Source organism: Notamacropus eugenii, chromosome 5, assembly GCF_028372415.1.
Source record: "Notamacropus eugenii isolate mMacEug1 chromosome 5, mMacEug1.pri_v2, whole genome shotgun sequence".
NCBI classification, from domain to species: Eukaryota; Metazoa; Chordata; class Mammalia; order Diprotodontia; family Macropodidae; genus Notamacropus; species Notamacropus eugenii.
Genome location: NC_092876.1, coordinates 267,223,675 through 267,246,272, shown reverse-complemented (window position 1 = coordinate 267,246,272; position 22,598 = coordinate 267,223,675). Strand labels below are relative to the sequence as shown.

General features: G+C 36.4%; 1 protein-coding gene across 9 annotated transcripts in view; it reads left to right on the top strand.

The window, feature by feature from the left end:
* The window catches only part of PGAP1 (post-GPI attachment to proteins inositol deacylase 1), a 115,858-nt gene that overhangs the window by 32,798 nt on the left and 60,462 nt on the right, over nucleotides 1-22,598 (top strand). For all 9 annotated transcript variants that reach the window (XR_011967745.1, XR_011967743.1, XR_011967744.1 and 6 more), the window contains 9 exons: nucleotides 3,557-3,710; nucleotides 4,919-5,094; nucleotides 6,139-6,310; nucleotides 7,847-8,004; nucleotides 14,680-14,732; nucleotides 15,519-15,585; nucleotides 16,270-16,375; nucleotides 19,372-19,427; nucleotides 19,521-19,604. Coding sequence is in view for 6 of the 9 variants with exons in the window: in XM_072612761.1 (XP_072468862.1) it covers nucleotides 3,557-3,710; nucleotides 4,919-5,094; nucleotides 6,139-6,310; nucleotides 7,847-8,004; nucleotides 14,680-14,732; nucleotides 15,519-15,585; nucleotides 16,270-16,375; nucleotides 19,372-19,427; nucleotides 19,521-19,604 (1,026 nt within the window). In the remaining 3 variants the exon portion in view is untranslated. The remainder of the gene's footprint in view (nucleotides 1-3,556; nucleotides 3,711-4,918; nucleotides 5,095-6,138; nucleotides 6,311-7,846; nucleotides 8,005-14,679; nucleotides 14,733-15,518; nucleotides 15,586-16,269; nucleotides 16,376-19,371; nucleotides 19,428-19,520; nucleotides 19,605-22,598) is intronic.

Genomic DNA, 22,598 nt, shown 5'->3' with positions numbered 1-22,598 from the left:
ACAGCTGTCAGTAGATTTCATACAGGGAGTCAATTAAGATAGAGGAACTGGGAGTGATTTCTGTTATGTTTTCATGTTGTGAAAAAGAAGAAAAGAAATGGAGGCTGAAAAGAAATAATAGAGAATAAAATGGAAGGAACAGGAGAATTTATTTCACATAATTGTAGTCACAAGTAGAAGCATTTACTTGATGAGGAAGGGTTGGGGGCAGTAGGTGTTTCATGAATCTCACTTTGATCTGATGCAGAATAAAGTGATTAGAACCAGGAGATAATTTTTATTATAACAACAGCATTGTATAAATGAATCATTTTGAAAGACTTAAGAATAGCAGTCAATGGAATAATCAGCCATGATACCAGAAGACTGATAATTTAGAATTTCACCCATCTCTTCACAGCTGATGGACAGGATATGTAGAGTGAGATGCAGTTTTGGAAATGGACATTGTGGAATTGTAGAAATCATGGAGTCAAGTAGCATTTTTTAATCATCAACTGTGTTAAGTACTGGGGATTCAATGAAGAGCAAAAGCAGTTTTTGTTCGCAAGGAGCTCAAGTCTAGTGAGGGACACAATATACAAGCAACTATGGTGAAACAAGATGTATGTGGGATAAATTGTTAGTAATCTCATAGAGAAAAGACATTAAAATTAAGGAGGACCAGGAAATGCTCCTTGTGAGAAGGTAGGACTTTAGCAGAGATTTGAGGGAAGCCAGGAGGTTGAGATGAAGAAGAGCAATTCAAGCATGAGGAGCAGCCAGTGGAAACACTTGGGAGTTGAGATGTCATTCAGGATACAGCAGGGATATCAGTGTCACTGGATCTCAGAATACATGGTTGAGTGTAAGGTGTAAGATCAGAAAGGTAGGAGGGGACCAGGTTATATAGGCTTTATAAGCTAAATAGGATTTTATATTTGGTCCTGGAGGTGATAGGGAGTCACTGAAGTTTGTTGAATGGAGATAATGGAGATAATTGTGCAGCTAGATGACACAGTGGATAGAGCAGCAGACCTAGAGTCAGGAAGACTCAAGTTAAAATTGGCCTCAGACCCTTAATAACTGTGTGACCCTGAGCAAATCACTACCCCTGTTTGCTTCAGTTTCCTCATTTGTAAAATGAGCTGGCGAAGGAAATGGTAAGTCACTCCAGTGTCTTTGCCAAGAAAACCCCAAATGGGGTCATGAAGAATCAGACATGACTGAAAGCACTGAACAACAACAAAGATAATAACTCACAAAATCTCAATTGAGTGATTAAATTTGGATTGAATGAACTTCAGAGGAAGAGAGGTTATTTGTGGTATGATAGTGACAGAGGGAGAGTCTAGACATTATAATGAGCAGCAGAGTTGGTATATTCTCACTGTCTCACCATGACCAGTGAATGCAGGATATGAGTGAAAGGTAGCCACAGATATAGTGGCATTGGGAGGGAGCCAGGTTGCAGTGAGAGCCAAAAGACGGAGGGAGTGAGAAGAAAAGATTTTTAAGATTGAAAGCAGGTGTTTCAGAGAATACAATGGAAGGGACAAATAGATTTGGAGCGGAACATTTGAGGTACAGGGTTGAGGAGAATGGGAGTGAAGGAGCAGGGAATGGGGGATGGGGAATGGGATTTGGTGTTTATAGTCCTTGGGGACATGGAGAGTATAGGGGACTAGGAGTATGCCAACCATTGAGGAGCAGAAGCCATGCGAAAATATTGGTGATTGCAGAGAGATTCATTAAGGGAGGTAGATGATTATTCTGTTTAAGGCTCTCCCATATGGTTTAATCTCATGGCAGGTGGTTAAATATTCCTTGGGTCCCATGATGTCCACAGGATCTTACATCAGGAAAGGGCAGGTGATGGCATGTCTTGAGGGCGTATGGACAGAAGGCAGGAGCTTGCAATTTTGTGAGGGGACTTTAATATACACATAATCCCTCAATTACAAATTTCCCAATTCTATATGTGTACACTGCATATTTGCCTCTTTGATAACTCTAATTTTAACTAGGTAGAAAAGCATATGTAAGGTTACTGCTGACCCCAAGCCTCTTGGGTGTTCAGGTGATATTAACTTTTGATGTCTTGTGAAGTAGCCTAATACAACATTGGGGCTATTCACCTCTTACCCTTTTCTCTTGCTGTGTAATTGGCCCACCACTTTCTCCATTCATCCACATGTTATACCCCTTCCATGAAGGTCACTGTTAGGAGAATCAATGAATGAATGAAGGAGAAACATTTATTTATTTTTATTAAGCATTTATTAAGTGTGCCAAAAACGCTAAGGAGTGAGGTTAAAATTCAAAAGTAAGTTTGCCTCTGTCCTCAGTTTATGTTCTAATAAGGGAGACAGCACACTGGGAGTAGCATTTTGGATTGGGTAGTCACTGAGATGACACAAGGGAGTTGATTTGATGTAGCAATGGCAGTATGGATTTGATTACGATTTCCAGAAGAAGAGGTGGGAGAGGAGGGGCTAGAGTGTTGTGTGCAAAGCCAGGAAGGTGGTAGATGGCAAGAAGAGGAGTGGGATAGAATTTGAAGCATGACTTGGGCTGGCTAAATATATTAGGCCATGGCACACCAGCATTGTAGATGGGCATAAGATGGCTGGGGTGGAATCTAAGCTCCTTGAGGGCAAGGATTTTCATTTTTGTTTGTATATTCTCCTACCCTGATATCTTGACCTGATAGATTAACAGATGTTCTATTGAACTGAATTAGTAATATGATATAGATAACTTAAGCTGTTTTGGGGTGGTAGATAGTCCCATTTGAAGTAAGCAGTGGACTTGTGATTTCATTGGCATAGGGAACTTCTTGATGTGGGTACTCTCCACCAGTGCCACTTAGTTGTTTAGGGTATTGAATGAAGTTAAGTGACTGCTTAGAGTTATACAGCCAATTTGTGTAAGAAGTGGAACGTGAACACAGTTCATCATCTCTCACAGCATGCTGCCTTTATATTGTTTGAACAGTGCTAGAATTATAGGATATATGTGCTATGTTGAAACTTTTTCTGTTTGAAATAGTAACCAAGTCAAAATGCAGCCTTGTAAACTGCTCAGAAGCTTAATGAGAGCTAAGTGTGTGTGTGTGTGTGTGTGTGTGTGTGTGTGTGTGTGTGTGTGTGTCTATATCTATCTATCTGCTTGGCCTTTAAAGTCAGCAACGAATGCTAATACCTTAGCTCATCTGTGTAAGAAATGTAGGATTTTCTCACAAAGCTTGGCTATAGGGTTAAAATATATTTGCTGAGCCCATTACAGAACAAAATATATAAAACAGAGGTCATAAATCTGCTCTATTAAAAATAACTAGTTTTCTCTCAGTTAGGTAGCATATATGTTTCGATGAGTATTTGGGGATATGAATTAAACTTCAGAAAGAAAAAAAGGATTAGTGATGTATTTTTTGTTGATTTTTTAATATATTTAATTTATCCTACTTGATTCTATGAGTACTTTGCTGTGGTAGTTAATGGATTTTCTAAGTATTCAATGACCGGAATTCTTTAGCAAAGTTAAAGATATATGGCAAAAATGTTTCTTTCCACAGAAAATCAGCCTTCCGCACAAACTGACTAGACAGTATCCAGCTTATGAGTTGTATTTGTATGGAGAAGGGAGCTATGCCCAAGAAAACAAAAATCTCTTGTTGTCAGGGATTCCAGTTCTTTTTCTTCCTGGTAATGCTGGAAGTTATAAACAAGGTAAGACTGTTTTAAGTGAATTTTGAAAAATATTGCATTAAAGAATCTTTTTATCCCTACAGTGTGGTTATTAGTAAGTACTATGTTAACTTGGGGGTAGGGAAGTTCTAAAATAAGTATATAATATCCTGCCTTCAAAGAGTTTGCAATCCAGTTGAGACAGCGTTTACTTTAAAAGTGAAGAATAGGACTAAACAATGTAATTATGTGATTAAAATACCTAATATATAGATATTAATTTCTATGGGAGGTCAAAAAGGAGAAAGAGTATTATGGGCTAGAGTTTTCAGGAAAGGCTTCATTTAGCACAGTTGGGAGGATTTGGGATAGGTGGTGAGGAGTCAGATGAGTTTTGCAGGTGAAGCAGCTGCAGAGCCATCCAAAAGCAGAATGGGCTTCTTCTTAGAGTAGAGGCTTCTCCTTCAGTGGAAGTCTTGAACTAAAGGATGAGTGACCCTTAACATGACTGTGTCACACAGGGGGTGCTTACTGAAGTACAGGTTGGATTTGATAGATTCTGAAAGGAAGGAATGGGCGTATTGTGTTGGGAAGCATTAAAGAGGATGAACGAACTACAGCTGAGCTTGGTTTTGATGGGGAGATGAAGATGATGGTAGTGGTGATAACTACTATTTATATAGTGCTTTATAAATACTAGCTCCTTAGATCTTCACAGCCACCCTGTGATGTTAGATTGATAAAGTCAGGGGTTATAGAAGGGTCTGGATACCAGAGTGGGGAGTATGAACTTTATATAGGTTCTTTAGGGGGATTAATTTTGTGGTGGATTCTCTCAAGCTTGGGTAGACATTCCAAAGCTAATATTCCATTGTGAGAAACAAAGAGAATCCAGGGACATCTCTGTGTTACTATGTGACACTGGACTACTCCATTAGACACTTTGGGGATGATGAATTTACATATCACTTAATTAGTTTCTATGACACTATATGGCTTTTGGAGTGATCAACTCACTTTTTCCCCTCAATTCTAAACCAGCAGTAATTTTTCTGAATAGAGAGGATGATACTGCTAGAATGAAGACATTCCATTGTTGGTTGTTGCTTGCTACCATTATGAAATATGCTATTTATGTTCAGTTCCTAGTGGGCAAGTCATTATTTGAAAAAAAGACTTTGTGTTATAGTAATATTTGTCTAAATTATTTTGGACTTCCTTAAAATAATTTCCTCCCTTTTCCATTCTAGTGCGTTCTCTTGGCTCTATTGCACTTAGAAAGGCAGAAGACATTGACTTCAAATACCACTTTGATTTCTTTAGTATAAACTTCAACGAAGAGCTAGTGGCACTATATGGTGGAAGTCTTAAGAAGCAAACAAAATTTGTTCATGAATGCATTAAAATAATACTTAAACTCTATGAGGTAAGATAAGATAGCAGATCTTCATCTTCCTTTTTCTTTATAAAGCAGTATATGTTAGTTAAGTAGTTATGGGTTTTTTCACTTTGAGGTATTGTTTATTTCAGTTATTAAATTCACAAGAGTTTTAAAAAGTTGCGTGTGCACACATGCATACATATGTGTGTGTGTGTGTGTGTGTGTGTGTGTGTGTGTACTCAGCTGTGGTTTCTGAAATTTAGAATTCACGCTAAAATTTCTTGTGATGAACTTGAATATTTATTGGGATGGGGATTTTGGAAAGTATAAGTTAACAGTTATTATTAAGACTAAGAGTGTAATACTATTTATTCATTATGTTTATATAGTCCCTGACAGTAATTTTCTTCACTTTAGAGATAAGCACATTGACCATTTACCTAGGATCACATAGCAAATTGCTTATGCACCTGGCTTCAGTTTACATGGTGTAGTACTAAAAGCTGCATTTAGTAATAAGTATTTGAGTCTCTAGTAAGTTACTAAAGAATCGTATTTAAGATACAGTCTTTGAATGTAATGCACATATAACTTAATACAGGAAATGACATAAGTAGTGTGGCTGTATAATTATTGATTTTTTTATACATATGTATACTGTTTAATTACGATATTCACACTATGTACATGTACTAAACAGAGAATAAGAGAATATCTAATGATTTTGTAGTATGGACAGTAGGTTAAATTAGAGAAGGAGATTATAGGTGCCTAGAGCCAGTAGTGAGGACCATAGAATTGGAACATTCGATGAGTTTTGAATATGCAGGATTTAGATAGATAGAGTGGAAACAATATGAGGAACTCAGCATGGGGGATTGGGGAGACTGAATGAATGAATGAATGAATAAGTGATAGATCATTTAGTAATGATAATAGCAGAGGAAATAACAGACCTGCATTGGTAGAGGAAGTTTCCTCACTTGAGAGTTTTCTGTACCAATGACATTACAGGTCCAGTCTCTGTTACCTTTAAATTGATGTTTTCAAAGGTGTCAAGCCTTATTTATACATTTTTATTTTTCACAGGGTCAAGATTTTGCTCCAAAAAGTGTTGCAATAGTTGGTCATTCAATGGGTGGCCTTGTTGCAAGAGCATTGCTTACAATAAAGAATTTTAAGCCAGGACTGGTAAATCTTCTAGTTACCCAAGCCACACCTCATATAGCACCTGTATTGTCATTAGATAGCTATCTGAATGGTAAGTGTTTGAATAAAAGTTCTCAACTTACAGATACAAGTTATTGATTGCTAATTTATTTAGATTATGTATCCCAGGAAATACCTGTAGTATATGTTATGGACCAGAACGTACAGAACAATCTTTTGTTTGCTATTTCAGCAGTATGAGTACAGAATGAGTGTTTTCTTAAAGTTGTTAATTGTTAAATAGACCAAGTTGATTTCAACTAAGATTTGAATTATGTAAGGAAGTCAGAAAGTAGAAATATAGATAATATTCTGCTTACTGTTTTCTGAGGAATTTTGGAACCAAATGTATCTTAGAATAAACTAGATCTTTTTAATGAAGCAGATCTTATTTTTGGAATATGATGATGTTAAAAAAACAAAACAAAATCCAACTCTTCCTATCCCAGTCTTATGCTAATTAGAGTCAGGGGTACTTTGCAGAGGATTAGAAGTGTGAACACAAGTTTATTTTGAAAATGAAAATTATTTTCCTCACTCTGTAAAAACAACACAAGATTCCTTTCTTACATGTGTTTTATGAGCTTTTCAAGATCAGGGACTGATCTTCTGTTTAAATCTCTGCTGATTGGCATATAGAGTAAATAAACTCTATCTGTATATTAATGTCATGGTAAAAATTCTGAGATGACCATACATTAATTGTTATTTTTTGCCTTTCTGGCCATTATTATATTATCATGTTGTACAAATGAAATCATTTGTTGAACAGAATTCTTTGGGAATCTGAAATAATGTAGCAATCATAATGTCATTAAAGTGACTTCTAATTTATTGCCAAAAAGTAGATTTATGCTAGGAGAGAATCTGACCCAGCAGTCCTCAGGAGGAATCTTGCCTTATCCTTTTGACCTCCTTGTACTTATCCTGTATCAGTTTTTCAGTGAGGAAGCATTTTTGTTGTGTTGTTGCTGCATGACTTTTAATGGTAAGTCATCAGTTAGGTTAGAGACGATTTAAGGCTGAGTTGTCAGTCTGTGTAGCATATGCCTGGAACTAGGACTCAGGGACATTTTTCAAATGGTAGCATTTAAAAGCCTTAGTGTTAAGACTTAGCATACTGTGAAATTTTAAGGCCCGCATAGACAGCGGGATACCACGTACGCAGGGCGTGAGAGTCTTAGAGCTTTTCTGTGGAGGCAGGTTCTAGTCTTGATTTTGATGAATTTAAGGCCTAAGGTTCTCTGATAAAGTGTATTTCTCATTGATTAACAGTCATTCAGATGAGATATCTGTAACTTTGCTTCTGTGAATATGGAGGTGCCAGAGGAGATTAAATTTGTAGGTATTATTTTTTTCCTTTTTTTGACTAGCCTTACTATTGGCGTAACTACTGACCTGTTGGTAAAGTGGAAATAGATAACGATGTTTTTCTTAGGTTTCTATTCATTTTTAAGGTAAGACAATGGTAATTATACATTGTTGAATATTAATCCATTTTAATTTCTTGTTTAATTACAGGCATTACAGAAATGTTACTATTGTATAACATATTTACGTCACCACCTTATTAATTTTTTTCTTTCAGATTTTTACAAAACAGTAAACAACTACTGGCTTCTGAATGCTCAGGACATAAAGCTAATCACCCTCTCAATAGCTGGAGGATTCCGAGATTATCAAGTTCGATCAGGACTGAGTTTCCTGACAAAACTAAGTCATGAGACCAAGACTTTATCTGTTGTGGTAATCAGTTTTGTTGATTTTGGATTTTTCTCTTTAGGGTTTACTGGGTTTCTTCCTGATGGCAGATGGGGGGAGTCATATGTAATCAGTCAGCAAGTGATGATTAAGCTTTAATATGTTCTCATCACTGGAAATAAAAATGCAAAGAATAAAACAGTCCTTCTCAAGGAACTTACCTTCTAATCAGCAAGACAACAGTTATGGATGTAGGTATATACAGAATAAATCTGAAGAAATAAATACATGGAAGTGTAAGGGAGGCCACTAACGATTGAGAGGATTAGGAAAGCCTTCATTTAGAGGGATGGGTCTTCAGATACTTCTTGAAGGAAGACAGAGATTCCATGAGTGGAGGGAAAGCAATCAGGGATCTAGATGGAGTTCATTGTATTCATGGGATACCTAGAGCAGGGACACTGGTCAATTTATTAAGTCCCTGTTAAGCACTGGCATGAGAATGGGAGGTAGAAGAGCAGATCGAAGGCCAGTTTGCCTGGACTGAAGAGTGTGGGAGAATAATGTCCATTGAAGCTGGAAAATTAGGTGGAGGCTGTAAAAGCTAGACACAGAATTTATATTTTTATCCTAGGAGTTTATTAAGTAAGGGCATGAGATGGTCAGATCTATGCTTAGGAAAAATCCCTTTGTCAGATATGTGAAGAACTACAGTAGAGAACGACTTGAGGCTGGGAGACCAATTATGAGACTGTTGAAATAATTTAGGCAGAGGTGGTGATAGGAAATAACATGTAATTCTCCCTATTGCTTAGACAGTAGAGTTGGACATACTTATAATATCTCTGTTAATGTTAAAGAAGATTTGGAAAATATAACTAATAATTTTAAAAAGGCTGCTTCCTATAATGGAGAAACTATTGGAAAGTTTATGAATGAATATTTTCTCTGTTTGCAAAGGCATTATAATCATTTGTTATATTTAGTAAGACCTACTTCTCTGATTATAATTCTCATAATGAGAAAATATTGACTGAATTTTGTCTCTGCTATGAAATTCATTATGTATAAAAAGTTTTAACATACCAGTGAAAATTCATAGTTCGTTTATTCATAGGCACCAGCCCTTAGTGAAGTTATGCCAGTATTAATAGTAAATGATTATTCTTGATAATAGAAATGTAGTCAGGGTCCTTATTATAGTGAATTTGCAAATTATACTTCCTTCCTAGGTCATCAGATATTTGGGTTTTAGTAGGACAAATAACTTGTCCTGATTGAGTTTAACATCACTTTCAGGTTAATGGAGCTCTTTGGTTATGACCATAACTTCATGATTCACTATATAGTTGGCAGTCTGAACACAATAATACAACTAGTATAGATTGCTTGAGGTGCCGGAATATTCAACTTGATCTATAGTTTGTTCAATAAAACTGTAATAATTATAAAGGTTAGCCTTCTCAAGTCTCCTAGTTAGCCTTCATGGACTCCTGTCTGCTCAGATAGATCCTTAATCTTCTACCATAGATAAATCTCTGGCTTCTTGCATACTTATTTGTATGTCCATTCCTTGTCTTTTTTTTTAAATTAAGTTATTTGCTTTCAGTTTTCAACAGTCACTTCCATAAGTTCTAAATTTTCTCCCACTCCCTCCATGAGACAGCATGCTGACTTATATGGATTCTACACATACATTCTTATTAAACACATTTTCACATTAGTCATGTTGCATAGCAAAATTAAAATGAATAGGAGAAACCATGAGAAAAACCAAAACAAAACATAATGCAAGAGAATAGTGTGTTTCATTCTGTGTTCACATTCCATAGTTCTTTCTCTGGATGTGAATAGCATTTTGCATTGAGTCCTTTCGGAATGTTTTAGATCCTTGCATTGCTGTGAAGGGCTAAGCTATCAGAAACAGTCCTCGCATCCTGTAGCTCTTACTGTATATAATGTTCTCCTGGTTCTGTTCATTTCACTCAGCATCAGTTCATATAAGTCTTTCCAGGTTTTTCTGAAGGCCACCTGTTCGTCATTTCTTATAGCCCAATAGTATTCCATTACATTCATATATCACAACTTGTTCAGCCATTCCCCAGTTAAAGGGCATTCCCTCAATTTCCAGTTCTCAGCCACCACATGTTCCTTGTGTACCTCCAAATTTAATTGGAGACAGATTTTGAAAATTTCTTATTCTACACTCTCCAGACAGATACCTAGTCTGTTGTCCACTTGTCTGGCCTGTCATTTTTCCCCTTTATGGATCTGTCCTTCTGACCTATTCCATTTATATTTGGCCAACTTACTTAGCTACCTGGTAACTTGTTGAGTGAGTGCACACTATGTGAAGCAAAACCTTTATTAATACAAATTGTTTAATGACACCAAAAACTAAGGCAGCAACATTAATAGGATGAAATGCAGAAAAATTGCATAGAGGTTATGATAGTGAATATGCACAGTGGATAAGCCTTGAGAAAGAAAGGATTGATAGTATGATATTAATCATTGAATGAATGGAAAAATATTTATGAAGTGCTTACAATTCCTAACCTCAAGGAATTTACATTCTAACAGGCAGAGACAATCCACACAGGGCACTGGTGGCTAAGGAAGAATATTTTGGTATAAAAAGTTACAGGGATGATGTGGAGCCATAGGAGAGCAGATTGACATACCCTTTTAGGAAGAAAGACAGAATTGATTTGTTAATAGTTCCAGAACCAGACAGGGTGAGTTTGGGGCAGGATACTTTTGTTGCAGCATGTGGCTGGTGAAGAGAAATCTAGGGAGTGAAATGAAGCATGGCTAGGTTCCAGACATAGATATAGTAGACAACTGTCGATCAGAACAGCATGATCTCATGGCAAGAGTTCTGGTGATGAAAGGGCTAAATCTTCCAGGGCTTGGTTTTTGGTACAAGTACATGGCAATTGGCAAGGAGATGAAGGAATGTATTTGAAAAATAGAGAAACAAAATGTGTGGTTCCCAAGGAACAAGAACATATTACCATCTATGACTGTCAATCACTTCCTAGTAGTAGTTCCCATTGGACTTGTCCACAAAAATTCTGTTTTCTTTTATTAACTTTCCTTGGCATAAATATTCCATGGAGGGATAAACTCTTAGCTCAGTTTTTGTGTATCTGTTCTCCTCTCGATTGGCCTCTCTAACCTTTGCCTGAATCAATAAGTCCACATAAATCCACTGAGACTTTTTCTTATACTTTCTCGAACTCTATATGCCGTTACTCAAATGAAACTGTGTCTTATAACTTAAGAAAAGAGACACTTGAATTAGATAGAATTCTCAAATTTCTAAACTGTGATTTAAATTCATTCTTCAAGTGTAAATAGTCATCCAATTTTGTTGGCCTATTAACTACAGGAATTTGCCTTTTCTCTCTATAACTTCCTCTTGGGACCTTCCTCTTCTCATTCAGCCCCTGACTCTTTGTGGCAGGACTGACTGGTTAGTAAAAAGGGAGGGTAAACCTTTGAGATTGTGCTTCCCTTCTGTGCTTCCTTTCCAGACCCTCAATATTATCCCCAAAATGCTGGTTGCATCATGATCCCAATCAGTCTGCCAAGTTCTCTCCTTCATTTGTCCTTTACCTCTTACTCCTTTCTATTTTTTACCTCAAAGCCATAGAATCGTAGAATCATAGTGCTGGAGACAGAAGGGACCACAGAGGACCTTCATTTTTTTAAAAATAAATTTACAAGTAAGGACAATGAGACTGAGAAAAGGAAGGTAAGTGACTTACCCAGGATAATATAGCCTTTAAGTGTTTTAAGTTGGGAGACTGGAACTCTGGTCTCCTTGACTCCAGGTCCACTGTCCTGTCCACTATACCACACTGCTTCCTAAATATGTTGACTTTGAGATGCTTGTTGTTATTGTCCAATAGACACTTGGTGTTGCAGGACTGAAGCTCAACAAGGGGAAAGCTAAGGGATGGATGGGTATATGGAGATAATTAAACTGTAGAGATAATTCATTAAACTCATGGCAGCTGATGAAGTCAAATGATAACAAAGGGAAAACAGAAGAGGTGCTAGTCCGTGGTTAGTAGATATGATTAGGAATGTGAAATAGCAGAAGAGATGGAGAAGGGCAGACATGTAGCAGGTAAATCAGGACAGATAATTGGGTTACAAGTTTTAGAAGAGAGAGGTTACAAGAGAACAGGGTGGTCAGCAGTGTCAAGTGCTGCAGAAAAGTTAAGAATTGAGAATTGACCATTAGTTCTGGAACTTTGAGAAATCATTTGGTACCTTTGGCATTATGAGTTCTAAGTAATCAACTTTTTCTACAAATTGGATTTGTCATTCACTAACGAATAAGGAACTACCGGTTTGGTTTGTCTTTCTGCTACTTCTGGTAGTAGTCAATATCCTCTCTATCAACTTCTCAACTAAATGTGTCCTTTGTAACAAATCCAGATTATTCAGGCCAAGAATAAGTTAGATCCAACTTTAGCTTTGTTAACCTTTGTCTTAGTCTAGAGGCTAATTCTGTGTTGTGGCACATTTACACACAACCTCTTTATCTTCCTAATTAATCTCTCTCCTTTTTCTGTTACTGCACTAGTTGCCGATTTGTTATAGAAGAGAATTGCATTTTTTCTAGCATGTGATGCTGTGCTAGTTAGGAGAAATAGCCTATCACCTTTTGCTTGTTTCCATGAATATTCATTTCTGAAATAATTACCAACTATATGATGACTGCTGAATAAATAATAGCTACCCAATGGATCCTGGATGACACTGACAGCTGTGAGGACCAACTATAGTACGTTAACATTTTATATACATGGTCTTATTTGCTCCTTGCATCAATTCTGTGAGGTAAGAGATATAGGTCTTTAATATCTCTATTTTAGATCTCTATTTAGATAAATTTATTATTTATTTATTAATATTGTTTTTATTCCTCTATTGAGGAAATGAATCCAGAAAGGGCATTACTTGCCCATGGTCACAGAGGATACAGAATTTGAACTCAGATCTCTTCCAAGGTCTACATTCAGTGCTCTTTCCATTATTCCATGCCACTTCTCAGTACAGACAAGTATTATGGCAGCTGTTGTTACATATTTTGTATTATTTTTCTTCTGTTACTTCAGAATACTTGCCTTATATCCTTTATGATGGTGATTTGAATGAATAAATAAATGAAAAGCTTTTGTGAAGCCCTTGCCATGTTCCAGGTATTGTGATAAGTAATGGGCATGCAGATACAAGCTAAGACAATCCATGCCCTGAGGGAGCTTCTGTTCTAATATGGAAAGAGTAGGAAAGATACCAAAATAGTGGTAGTTTTTTGTTTACTGCTTTCAGAGCTGTAAACACAAGGCAACATTACATCAAGGAGTTTGGTTTTTTATGACATACTTGTTTTCAAGCTGTGAAATGGCCATCTAATGTAATCTTTGTAACTTACTTAATTTAACTAAGCTAATTTATTTAGTAGCTGATAGGGTTAAGACTTAAAGATAGTGTCAGATGCTTACATTTATCAACAAAACAGAGTTTTTGCATATTCCCTATATGTCTGTCTTTGTTAAATCTCAGAGATCATGGTAGGGGCAAAGGTCACTCTGTGCTTCTAAAAGCACTATTAGTAATGAGACATGGTAGGCAGTTTAAAAAGACTCCTCCTGCCCCCCAACCTTTTGTGCTGTTTCTTCCCTTGAACCATTTGTCACAATATTCTTAGATTATATGACTCATTTTTAGTAAGCCTTTGTTTTGCTGCATGGGAAGTACTTTCTGAATTCTTTCTTAAGGAATTGAGTCAGAACCAGTGATGAATACTTATTGTACATGTGGAGCTAAGAGGGATGCTGTGAAAATCTCATTCCCAAATGAATATCATTGCTTACATTGTTCCAGACACAGGCTTAGGATGTGGAATCTAATATTGCAGAAAGTCACCTTATCGTTCACTTTGTTGGTTCTCAAAAGAAGAGCACTGTTAAGGTATTGTTAGGGAGCATTTTGAAGACATTTCCATTTTCTGGGAGATTTAGTGACACCATTTGCACAGATTAATTATATTGTTAGCTTAGATCTAGCCCATTAGGTAATTTGGCCAACTGCTCTGCACTGTGTACTTCTGTAGTCATCTTAACTTTCTTTATATTTTCAAAATCCTGTTCTTTGAATGTCAGTTATATCCATGATGTTTTAGGTAACATTGAGTTGAATTTCTTACTAAAGCCATGTAAGGGATAATTTCTAGTAACCATTAACTTCAGTAAGGAGTGATTTATAGAAGCTTTGACATCTTAAAAATAAGGGATCATTAAACTTCACAGTAGTAACATTTGGGTTAGGTGGATTTTTAAAGCTTATTCTTAAAATGCTTTAATGCTGTTAAGTCATCTTCTGGCACAATGAGAAGAATACTGGATTTTAGCATTAGGGGACCTTGTTTGGAGTCCCACCACGTCTAGGACCTTAGACAACTTCAGTTTCCTCATCTCCAAAATGAGGGAGGTTGGACTCCATGACCCTTCACATTCTTTCCAGCTCTTAATCTAAGATCCGATATTCTCTCTTTGGAGGACTGTATTATTTCAGAATGGACTAGCATTGGATAGTACAATGAATATATCACTTATGTGTGTAAATGTTTGCTTGTAAAACATATTTTGGAGGCTCTGAAAATGTTTTAAAGTCTGAGTTTATTTTTTTCTCTTCCTTTAGAGCACTGCAGTACCTAGAACTTGGGCTTCAACAGACCATCTCTCTATAGTTTGGTGAGTAAGATCTGTGATTAATAAGGCAGCTGTCATTTTTGCCATTCATATTGTGGGGCCCCTACTTACCATTTGGTCCACTGAAGGGTACTTCAGAAAAAGGCTTGTTTTTTTAACATAGAGACTTAATTAGCTACCTGGTAGGCAGGATTTGGAAAAGTTACTTGCGTCTCTTAGATCTCATACTTCTCAACCTTAAAATAGATAAGATAATAATCAATACCTATTTACTCTTGCATAGTAAGCATGACAAAAATTAAAGGGGCAGAATCATTTTGTCCTAATTCTTCCAATTGTAGGGTGGCACCCCCTGAGAGAATAGAGGTACCTAAGAAAGCAGGGTTCATACCAGCTTGGATATTAATAGGTTTAATTACGATTAATTAGGCTAATTGAAAGAGTTTACTTACAAGAGGCCCACTGTCCTGGGTGGCAGCAGAATATAGTAACGTTGTAGATCCCCACCCCAATCTTAGGTCAGATATTATATAGAAACAGAACAAAGAAGGCATAGTGCCAGGATGGCCCAGGGCCACATACAAGTTTTCACATGGACAGTTGGAGTTTGTTTTGCTTTTTACATTTACTCAAGGTAGTTTGCATTCTCTGTGAGACTCAAAGTAATGTTCTTAGGCTCTGGCTACCACTGTACAAGGTGCTATACCGTATCTAATAATAATGATTAAAATGATAAAATTATAATCATTCCTGAAACCAGTCACATGATACAGAACTTTCCTGTTTTAAATATTTAGATAATTAAATATTTCTTATCAATTTCTTTAGGTGCAAACAATTGCAGTTAGCTACAATTAGAGCTTTTTTTGACCTTATTGATGATGATACTAAACAGGTAGGTATTCATTTATAAATTACATGTGTATTTCAGTAAATCATTTTTAACAAAATAGACTCCTGTACCTTACTGATTTATGGACTTAATACATAATTTATTTTTACTGTTACAGAAATAATAGCTTTCGTGATTAAGATACCAGAAATGCAGGGCTTAGAAAAAACCATTAAAAATGTACAACTTAATACACAATATGAAGCTTTAATAGCTTGTAGTTAAGTTGTTTTTCAGTTGTCTTCAACTCTCTGTGACCCCATTATATCATTTGCCTGATATAGGTAAAATGGAGTGGCTAGGTAGTGCAGTTGCTAGAGTACCAGGCCTGGAGTCAAGAAGACCTGAGTTCAGATTCAGCCGTAAACACTTACTAGCTCTGTGACTGTAGGCAGATCACTTAACCCTGTTTGCCTCCATTTCCTCATCTATTAAAAAGAACTAAAGAAGGAAATTGCAAATGGCAACCCCCTCCAGTATCTTTGCCAAAAACTCCCCAGAAAGGGTCCAACATGACTGAAAACAACAGTAGCAAGAATAGAAGAATCCCAGCTTCCTACTCTTGTGGGACTTCAGAGTATAGTAATTGTACGAGTGATCCGCTCTTCTCTTTAGACTGCTACTGAAGTATGGTTGACTTAATACCATTTACATAAACCATGAAAAAGGTTGCGTTTTTCTTTTCAGATAACTATGAAACCTAAAAAGAAGATGTCTGTTTTGAATCATCACTTTGTAAAATATCCAGCAAAGCCTTTTGAGGAAATTCCTAATATAGCTGCTGATTTAACAGGTTGGTGATAAGGATAGCATATTTTATACTTTAGTAGTATGTAAGAATATCTGGAAATGCCATCATTATAGCCTAACAGAGTTTGAGACCTCATGGTGATTAAACAGAGAGATAGAAAGATGATGGGTAGGTAGGGAGACAGGGAAGCAGTAGGTAGATATAGATATAGATATAGATTGATAGATGTAGATTGATGGATGATAGATAAGTAGATAAAGATAGATAGATGTAAATAGGTAGATAGTTAGATAAATAGATGATAGAGCATTTACCAAGCAACAATGTGCCAGATTCTGTGATTAGTTGTGAAGATACAAAAACAAGAAAATGAGATTCCTGTTTTCAAAGAGGTTATATTCTAATGGGGGAAGATAAAGCATTAAGAGGAATTGGGAAAGGTGGGAGGAAGGTGGAGAGAAGGGTTCCCACACAGGGGCAAGGCTCCTGGGGAAAGGTGGAACAGATCAGAAAGTGACTAAGCTCCAGCCACTCTGGACATTCACTAGATAAAGGCTGTCCTGGACAAGTATCTATCTATCTATCAGGAATCAGGCCTTAGGACAGAGTCATTCTTAGATAGACAAGGGAATCTGATAGGAAGATAGGGGAAGACTGAAGAGTGAACTAGAAGTATTTGCTATATTGTAACCTTTAAAAAATTCATAGTGAAACAGTGGCATTTATGAATCTTTTTGTGTATTAGTATGACATATACATGTGATGATATATTAATATAATACACAAGTAAGAAACCAAAGGAGAAAGGATAGAAGCAGGAAATGAGAAAAAGAAATTGTCAGATATTGTGGATGAAAATTTTCTTCTACTGGCAACAGTATTACAAAATAAGGAAGGTATTTTCCCATGAAACTGTGGTTAAAATTTAATTAGCCTAGTACCAGATGAGTGAATTTTCAAAGGAAAATAGAGGTAATAGGATAAACATAATAGGTATGGACTTAAGTAATGATGTAAGAAAAGAACTCAAGATTCTTACATTTCCAGACTAGGTAACACTTTATCTTTCAAGGTGATAACCATCTTGGGTGAGAAGTGACCCTGGGTTTTCATGCAGAAATATATCTTAAACATTTTAATTCTGAAGAAGATAATGGTACCTTCTTTAGTATAAATACTAATTATACTATAATTAGTGTATAAATACACAATAAAATGGCTACTAAACTTTAGAGGGTGTGTGAAATTCTTTAGTTCTTCTCCTGACTTGATTGTGATTGCTTCAAAACTTGATTTTTGCACAAATATTAAATTTGAAATTTTTTTTAAAATCCACCTCACCTCCAGGGTATGGAATTTTTTCTACATAAAATTAGGTCCACATTCTCACAGTTATTGGTGCAGGGCAATAATTTACCAGGAAGTTCTGCCAGATGAATTCTGCAATCTGTCTACACACACAATTTTTCCTCTCAATCCATTTTGAAGAGCCTAGGAGGAGAACTTGCCAAAATTCAAGTCTGTACCAAATTCAATACAAAAATTTTGTTTCTGCTTTCAAATTTCATGCTTGTTACATAGCTATGGCCAAGGGCTGGCAAATGAGTACGATGTTTAAGATATATTCCTTCCATTTTCAAAAGCCAGTTCAGTAATTTCAGCTGGAATTTGCACTGAAGGAGTCATCATAGCAACCTTTGTTCTCATTTAACCGCTGAAACTTTTCCTCTGCCAGCTGATGTGAGCATCTTCGAAAATTTTAATCTTGTTATCTTGTTACCATATCAAAAGCCTAGCCTGCTAGGGCAGTTTGTACAAAAAATGTGACCCATGTATGCCAATGCATTAAGTACTTGTTTCTTATCCAGTTGAAAAAATTAAATGAGCACTTTGTATACCTTTCTCATGCAGGTCTTGTATAGTACCAGTGGTAGAAATAGTGAAGTCAGAAACTTTGGGAAAAGGATACATTGTTTGAGATACACATGGCACATCTAGGCAGAGGCATCTTGGATGCAGTTAAAGACTTGGGTCTGGAGCTTAGAAGAGAGGTCAAGGTTAGAGAAAACATACTTGTGAGTCATCTGTGGAAATGAATTACTTAAATCCAGAGGAGTTAGTGGAGTCACCAAGGTAGAGAGAGAAGAGGATGTAGCTAAGGAAGAGGAGAAGGTAAGGAAACAAACACAGAATCAGCAGAACATGTATGATGTCTCAGAAGCCAAGAGGAGGAAAATTTTCCAGAAATACAGTGATCTGCCTTCTCTTGCTCAAGACAGGTCATTACATTGGGTGATTTGGAGGACACTGGTAACCTTTGAGAGAAGTTTCAGTGAAGCTGTGCAGACAGAAAGTGAGATTGCAAAGGACTGAAGAGAGCTAGTAAAATGGAACATTGGAATAAAGGATGCTTTTTTGTCGCAGTGTCCAGAAATGAAGAAATAATTTTGCCTTTCTCTGATCAAGCTACATTGACAATAGTGTGTGTAATTCTGGGCACTACATTTTAGAAAAGTGTATACTGGAAAGCATCCAGAATGTGATGGACCTTGGGATCCTGACAAATAAGGATTGTTTAAAGGAAAAGGACATATTTAACCTGGAGAAGAGAATATTTAGGGGAAACATGATAGTTGCCTTGTCTTTATATCTTCAATGGTGTTTTACACATAGTAGTTACTTAATTTATGCTTTTAAATTAGAAAAAAGCATTGACCACAAAGTGGAAGAAAAGAAATGGAATAGTAACAAAATGATTTAGAAGGGATACATTTTCCTTGTTTTATGAAAGAAGATAACTTTGTTTTCCTTTCTGTTGATAGCTCCATAGTGAGAACAACACAAAATATAGTTATTAAATTATTAATGTAGGTGCTAGCTAGTTATGGAGTACGATAGAAACTTTTAATGGCTTATATTGAGGAATGTAGACTTTGTTTAATGTCATATTATGAAGAATAAATATTTCTTCCTGCAGCCAGCAGGAAAGCAGTTAAGATTTTATCATTCAGAAGTGAGAATAATTTTCTCTACTTTAGGGACTTCTAAATGGGTTCCAGTAAAAGTATCAAAATGGACCTTTATGGCTTTTAATGTAAGTACTTAACCAAATATTTTAAAATGAAGATAACATCTACTTTGTGAGGGTGATTGTATATAGTGATTTTTTTTCCTCCCTATTTTTTAGGAGTCTTATGCGATGTATTTTTCATTTCCTCTCTCAAATCACAGAAAAACCTACAGCCATATATTCTGTCAGAACAGCATGATGGTAAGAAAATGTCTGTAACTTATTTTTTAAAATTTAAAATGGCAAAATATAGTTCATCCTTTAGAGCCAATCACATAATAAATAATAATTTTTGTCTTCATTGGACTGAATTTATACTCTTCCCAGTATTTAGGTATCTGTGACACTTAATAAATAATCAGGAGGTTCTTGAGTGAGTATAGAGTTAAGGCCAAGAGAGTTAGCTGTCTAAAAAAGAATATTTTTATGATACTATAGTAACCACGTAAGTAATCCTTACCTCCCACAGAGGTATCAGCTGTACAAATAGGAATTCCCATATTGGCAGATGAGAACTCTGCTAGACACTACCACAGATAAGATAACATTATTTTTCCAGATATTCTTTTCCTGGACTCCATGAGGTCCACTGTCCTTCTGTTAGCACTTTCATTATATGACCAATCTTCTTAATTTCAACATACTGTCATTATTAGCATGTAGCAGTTCCTGTCTTTTTAGATGATTTTTATCTGTGATTTTTTAGTATGGTTGATTTCTGGTGAGAACTCTGCCCCTCCCACTCTTCTCCCTCTGTTCCCCCCATGTCATCAGTCAGCTTCTGAAAGGGTTTGCATTAAGTTACACACATAGACAGACAGACACACACACACACACACGAACACACACTGTCTTTGAATTCATTAATATAGGATACTCGAAGTGAGGACACTTCCTTTATCAATGAGGTTCAGCAGCTCTTCCGAAATTTCTACTCTCAGAACTGGCAGGAGCATTGATGGTGACTTGCCCAGTGGTACAGAGGCAGACCTTGACCCTAATTCTAAGTCTAGCTCTTTGTTCACCACATCACACTGTTTTTGTGGGTATAAATGTCATCAATCTATAGGTTTTGTCTTACAGCTCTGTTGATAGATCCAGTTGAATCATTGGTGTGGAGAATTCCCAGTGAGAAACTTCAGTCAATGCAGATCAGCAACCCTTCTTCAAATTAAAGTCTTAGAATGGTGGTTGCTTCACATCTAGGCCCAAACTCAAGCCATGTTTCATTTGATTCTCCAGATTTCTCCTCATTAGCCACCATGCTCTGTCATACGAATGACCCTACCATCTGTCCCTTTCCTAGTTAGGGAACCATGACCAAATCAACTGTCTTTGCTCATGGAAAATATGTCAGTCTTCAGTCTACTCCCTTGTGACTCTACTCGCCATCGCTGTAACTTTCCAAACCAAGAGATTCCTCCCAGGCAACTGTTTTCCTGTATGTGTTAGTTAGCTCTCTTGTTAGAAGGCTAGCTTCTTGAGGGCAGGGGTTGTTTTTGTATTTGTATTTGTACCCTCAGTGTTTAGGACATTGTACAACATGTATTAAGCATTTATTAAATGCTTTTTTATTCATTAATTCATTTCATTCATTTTTAAGAATTGCACGCAGCACTAAGAGATTAAATGATTTGTTGAAGGACACACATCTACTCTGTGTGTCAGAGATAGGATTTTCATGTGAATCTTCTGACTCCAAGCCAGGAACTGTGTCCACAGCATTCTGCTGACACATGCACACACATGCACACATGCATACTTTCTGTACATCATAAACATGTGCACATCTATGTATAAGTCTCTCTGTAAATACATGTATGTTTATATACACACACATGTAAAATAAAGTGTTTCTTCTCTTTGCCAAGGTCAGTACCTCTACATATATCCTTAATTCCATGCCTTCCCTGAAGCTTGTCCCTTCAGTCATTTCCTTCCTCTCTCTAATTCTCAGTCTCTCACTTGGCTCATTGCTTACTACCTTCAAATATGCCCGTTTCTTCTCCACCCCTCCATCATTTAAAAGCCTTTACAAGACCATCCCATTTCCACAAGCTATCATATTCTCATTCCTTTCTCAACCAAATTCCTAGGACAAAAAAAAAGCAAGCTCCCACTTAGGTTGTCTCCACATGCTCTCATTCCCTCAAATGTTTGCAATCTGGCTTCTGCTCTTATCCTTTAGACCAGAGGTTCCCAAACTTATTTGACCCACCACCCTTTTAAAAAAAATTACTCACCCCCCCTGGAAATAATTTGTTTAACTCTTTAATGGCTTTAAAAAAATTTGTATCATTTCAAAAATATATATAAAATAATTTATTAAAAAAAATTGCACCTTAAATTTAATAATTTATTATGAATTTTGGGAGTTTTCCTGCATTGAAATTTTGATGGTACAATATTGCATCATGTAACTATATTGTAAATAATGTGCAACACACTTGCCTGCCAACACTTCCTTGTTAAAGACCTGAGAGTGGACATGACCACTGATCTGTTAAAACTTGCATTTTGTGTGTTTATTTGGAAAATAATATAATCACTATGACTTTAAGTCTGTTGCACAACAGATGAAACATGTGTGAACAGTTTTTCAAAATTTTCTTATTTTCTCTTCTTTTCTTATACTTTCACCACAACCACCTCTTATTTTTATTCAGTGTCCTGCAGTTTCACCCAGTGCTACTACCGACCCCTTATATCGGTCCAGTGCCCCAAGTGGGGTACTATTGCCCAGTTTGGAAACATATACCCCTTATACTTCTCTCTAGGGTTACCAATAGTCTCTTAATTGCCAAATCACAGACTTTTCTCAGTTCTCATCCTTCTTGATCAGTCTGATACATTTGACAGTGTTGACTACCCTCCTTGCCTACATATTCTCTCCTCTCTGCGTTTCCATGACACTACCCTTTCTGTTGCTCCTCTTATCTCTCAAATTAGTCCTTCTTAGATGCCTATTACTTAAAATTAGAGATACTTGTGTTTTAGAAATAGTATTTTTAGAGGATGAAGTTTTTAAATATATATTTAATTTTTTTCTCTGCTTGTTTCACCAGCAGTGAATTGGAGACATCTATGTTATCATTTTGTTTGTTGTCTGTAAGCATATCTTAAGACCAATGTATGTCATCAGTCAGTTTCACCCTTCACATATGAAGGGTGTCCAATTTTCTGTTATTGATTCAA